This window comes from Procambarus clarkii, chromosome 22 (assembly GCF_040958095.1).
Source record: "Procambarus clarkii isolate CNS0578487 chromosome 22, FALCON_Pclarkii_2.0, whole genome shotgun sequence".
NCBI lineage: Eukaryota > Metazoa > Arthropoda > Malacostraca > Decapoda > Cambaridae > Procambarus > Procambarus clarkii.
In genome coordinates, this window is record NC_091171.1 from 24688997 (window position 1) to 24692914 (window position 3918).

The 3918-nt window shown below is 51.7% G+C and overlaps 1 protein-coding gene across 1 annotated transcript; it reads right to left on the minus strand.

The window, feature by feature from the left end:
* Nucleotides 1-2424: 2424 nt before the first annotated feature.
* On the minus strand, nt 2425-3513 carry LOC123760812 (P-selectin glycoprotein ligand 1-like). The gene is made up of 2 exons (XM_045746600.1): nt 3479-3513; nt 2425-3166 (listed from the first exon to the last, which is right to left on the minus strand). The coding sequence occupies exons 1-2, from the start codon at nt 3511-3513 to the stop codon at nt 2425-2427; spliced, it is 777 nt and encodes a 258-aa protein (XP_045602556.1).
* Between the last annotated feature and the right edge of the window lie 405 nt (nt 3514-3918).

Sequence of the window (3918 nt, forward strand, 5' to 3'; positions counted from 1 at the left end):
TATTGTGTTCTAACTCTTACTTTTTCTTGACTTCCATTGCAAACTAAGTCATCAAATCAATTATGACTGACGTCTTGTTTAAGCTAATCAAACAACTACCGGAGGGTTGGCTGCACTGTCTACACTTCTCAAGTTGCACTTCTCTGTGGGTGGTCGTCCTCTCAGGGAGGACCACCCACAGAGTAGCGATAATGTCTTTGGTGGCGGGAGTCGAACGGTGACCCCCCATCCCTGAAGGTATTATTGATCCTCTTAGGGTTCTCATCAAATTTATAACGTGACGAGTATAATGATTAAAGCTTGATGAGCGATCATATTGTTTTGATAACACTTTGCAAGTGGCTATTACCTTTAAGAATGGCGTCGCGAAAAACGCAAGGAAACATTGACATGGTTTAGTGAATAATCTGCGGTGATGGAATTTACTCACGATTGGTGCCGTTTAAAGCTAAATGGCACTAGAGAGACATATATACGGGACGTCTAACTAACCGATAAAGGGCCCCCATTAGCGGCAGGACCAACAACCTCACTTAACACTCGCTGACAAGCAATCATTAACTGGCCTGGTGGTGTAATCACTGCCGGTACTGGAGCCGGGCGATGGAGCTTACTGACGCTCGACCAATCACAGCACACGCTCAACACCTCGTCAAAGGGACAAGTAATAGTCACGCCCAATTATCAGTAATTAGCTAAATGTGTAGTACGTTTGTTAATCACTCGGGTAATAACCACTTTATAACTGCGAACTGCTACTACGACTAACTTACGTGTTAACTTGTGATTGGTCTATCTCTGATCTCTGCGGTCACCTGTCCAGGCGCTGGCACCACCGGCCAGGAGAAAAACAAAATATTTTCGGTTCACATTAACGTACGAGCGGTAAGATAATTTCTCAGTAAAACAGACTCGTGTACTGAGAGTGGCCGGCCCTCGTTCACACTCACTCAGGTACTCGGGTACTCGATCGTGGAGGTCTCTGTGGCACAGTCGCACGTGGTGGTAGTCTTTCTTGGGACACCACGTGGCTGAACACTGCTCTCCCTTGATGACGCGCGCTAGACGAGTGATGAACACGTGGTTGGTAACAACGAGTCGTTGGCGGGTAACACGTGGTTGGTAACAGCGAGTCGTTGGCGGGTAACACGTGGTCGGTAACAGCGAGTCGTTGGCGTGTAACACGTGGTTGGTAACAGCAAGTCGTTGGCGGGTAACACGTGGTTGGTAACAGCGAGTCGTTGGCGGGTAACACGTGGTTGGTAACAGCGAGTCGTTGGCGGGTAACACGTGGTTGGTAACAACGAGTCGTTGGCGGGTAACACGTGGTTGATAACAACGAGTCGTTGGCGGGTAACACGTGGTTGGTAACAGCGAGTCGTTGGCGGGTAACACGTGGTTGGTAACAGCAAGTCGTTGGCGGGTAACACGTGGTTGGTAACAGCAAGTCGTTGGCGGATAACACGTGGTTGGTAACAGCGAGTCGTTGGCGGGTAACACGTGGTTGGTAACAACGAGTCGTTGGCGGGTAACACGTGGTTGATAACAACGAGTCGTTGGCGGGTAACACGTGGTTGGTAACAGCGAGTCGTTGGCGGGTAACACGTGGTTGGTAACAGCGAGTCGTTGGCGGGTAACACGTGGTTGGTAACAGCAAGTCGTTGGCGGGTAACACGTGGTTGGTAACGAGTCGTTGGCGGGTAACACGTGGTTGGTAACGAGTCGTTGGCGGGTAACACGTGGTTGGTAACAACGAGTCGTTGGCGGGTAACACGTGGTCGGTAACAACGAGTCGTTGGCGGGTAACACGTGGTTGGTAACAGCGAGTCGTTGGCGGGTAACACGTGGTTGGTAACAGCGAGTCGTTGGCGGGTAACACGTGGTTGGTAACAACGAGTCGTTGGCGGGTAACACGTGGTTGGTAACAACGAGTCGTTGGCGGGTAACACGTGGTCGGTAACAGCGAGTCGTTGGCGGGTAACACGTGGTTGGTAACAGCGAGTCGTTGGCGGGTAACACGTGGTTGGTAACAACGAGTCGTTGGCGGGTAACACGTGGTCGGTAACAGCGAGTCGTTGGCGGGTAACACGTGGTTGGTAACAGCGAGTCGTTGGCGGGTAACATGTGGTTGGTAACAGCGAGTCGTTGGCGGGTAACACGTGGTCGGTAACAGCGAGTCGTTGGCGGGTAACACGTGGTTGGTAACAGCGAGTCGTTGGCGGGTAACACGTGGTCGGTAACAGCGAGTCGTTGGCGGGTAACACGTGGTTGGTAACAGCGAGTCGTTGGCGGGTAACACGTGGTCGGTAACAGCGAGTCGTTGGCGGGTAACACGTGGTCGGTAACAGCGAGTCGTTGGCGGGTAACACGTGGTCTTGGTGATCCTGCAGCAACTTCCACGTTTCGTTCCCTTGACAACGACTATCAAGGTGAAGACGCGGACAAGACCCGTGGGATCTCTTCACTACGGGGCGATGTTGACTGGATCTCTTCACTACGGGGCGATGTTGACTGGATCTCTTCACTACGGGGCGATGTTGACTGGATCTCTTCACTACGGGGCGATGTTGACTGGATCTCTTCACTACGGGGCGATGTTGACTGGATCTCTTCACTACGGGGCGATGTTGACTGGATCTCTTCACTACGGGGCCATGTTGACTGGATCTCTTCACCACGGGGCCATGTTGACTGGATCTCTTCACCACGGGGCCATGTTGACTGGATCTCTTCACCACGGGGCGATGTTGACTGGATCTCTTCACCACGGGGCGATGTTGACTGGATCTCTTCACCACGGGGCGATGTTGACTGGATCTCTTCACCACGGGGCGATGTTGACTCGATCTCTTCACCACGGGGCGATGTTGACTGGATCTCTTCACTACGGGGCGATGTTGACTCGATCTCTTCACTACGGGGCGATGTTGACTGGATCTCTTCACTACGGGGCCATGTTGACTGGATCTCTTCACCACGGGGCCATGTTGACTGGATCTCTTCACCACGGGGCGATGTTGACTGGATCTCTTCACCACGGGGCGATGTTGACTGGATCTCTTCACCACGGGGCGATGTTGACTGGATCTCTTCACCACGGGGCGATGTTGACTCGATCTCTTCACCACGGGGCGATGTTGACTCGATCTCTTCTAGGCCTCTACTGCTAGTGATGAGAGAGGAACCATGACCGTGCGGCCACACTGTAGGGCTCAGACGCCCTCAAGCCACCTGCTTGTAGCTTGGTACTCCTCCTTAATTAAGTTACTTGATAATTCAGTTATGTTTAGAATGTCACGGTCGTGACTCCGGGCGTCCACGAAATGAATAGTAATAAATACCATCTTGTATAACTTGACGTTTGAGCTTACTGGAATGATGAATTATCTTTTTAGCCTAATAGACAACAATTGCCAATTGCCTTGAGATCATTATAGACTGATGTCAATCATACTCCTGGCTGCGGCCAGGGCAATACCTTTGTCTCGCTTTAAGCCAGTCAGGGGTAGACATTTTGACAGGCTTCCACGCTCAAGGCTGACGAGAGGCCTGTATTTACCCTGGTGATGTAGGTCATGACTTCGCTGCCACGACTTTCTGTGGACCGTAAAGAGGTGTCCTCCGCCTGAGGTGTGAAACCCACAGCTTCTAGCTTCCCAGTACTGCTGCCTTTCGCGCCTTGGCTCTACCTGTTGTGCTTCTCCTATGTCCGTGGCTATTATGTGATATTCACTCTCGTAGCGGGTCACGCTTCCCAAAGACACCAGCCACGCTTGATCTACCCCCATTATTATAGGTTCCAGTACATTATGCACTCTTGCCGGCTGGTTGCACTCAAGGATGGACTCACTGATTTCAACATGCCACATTATGAGGCTGTGGAAATCCTCTTCAGTACTAGGGCCTCCACAAGCCTCC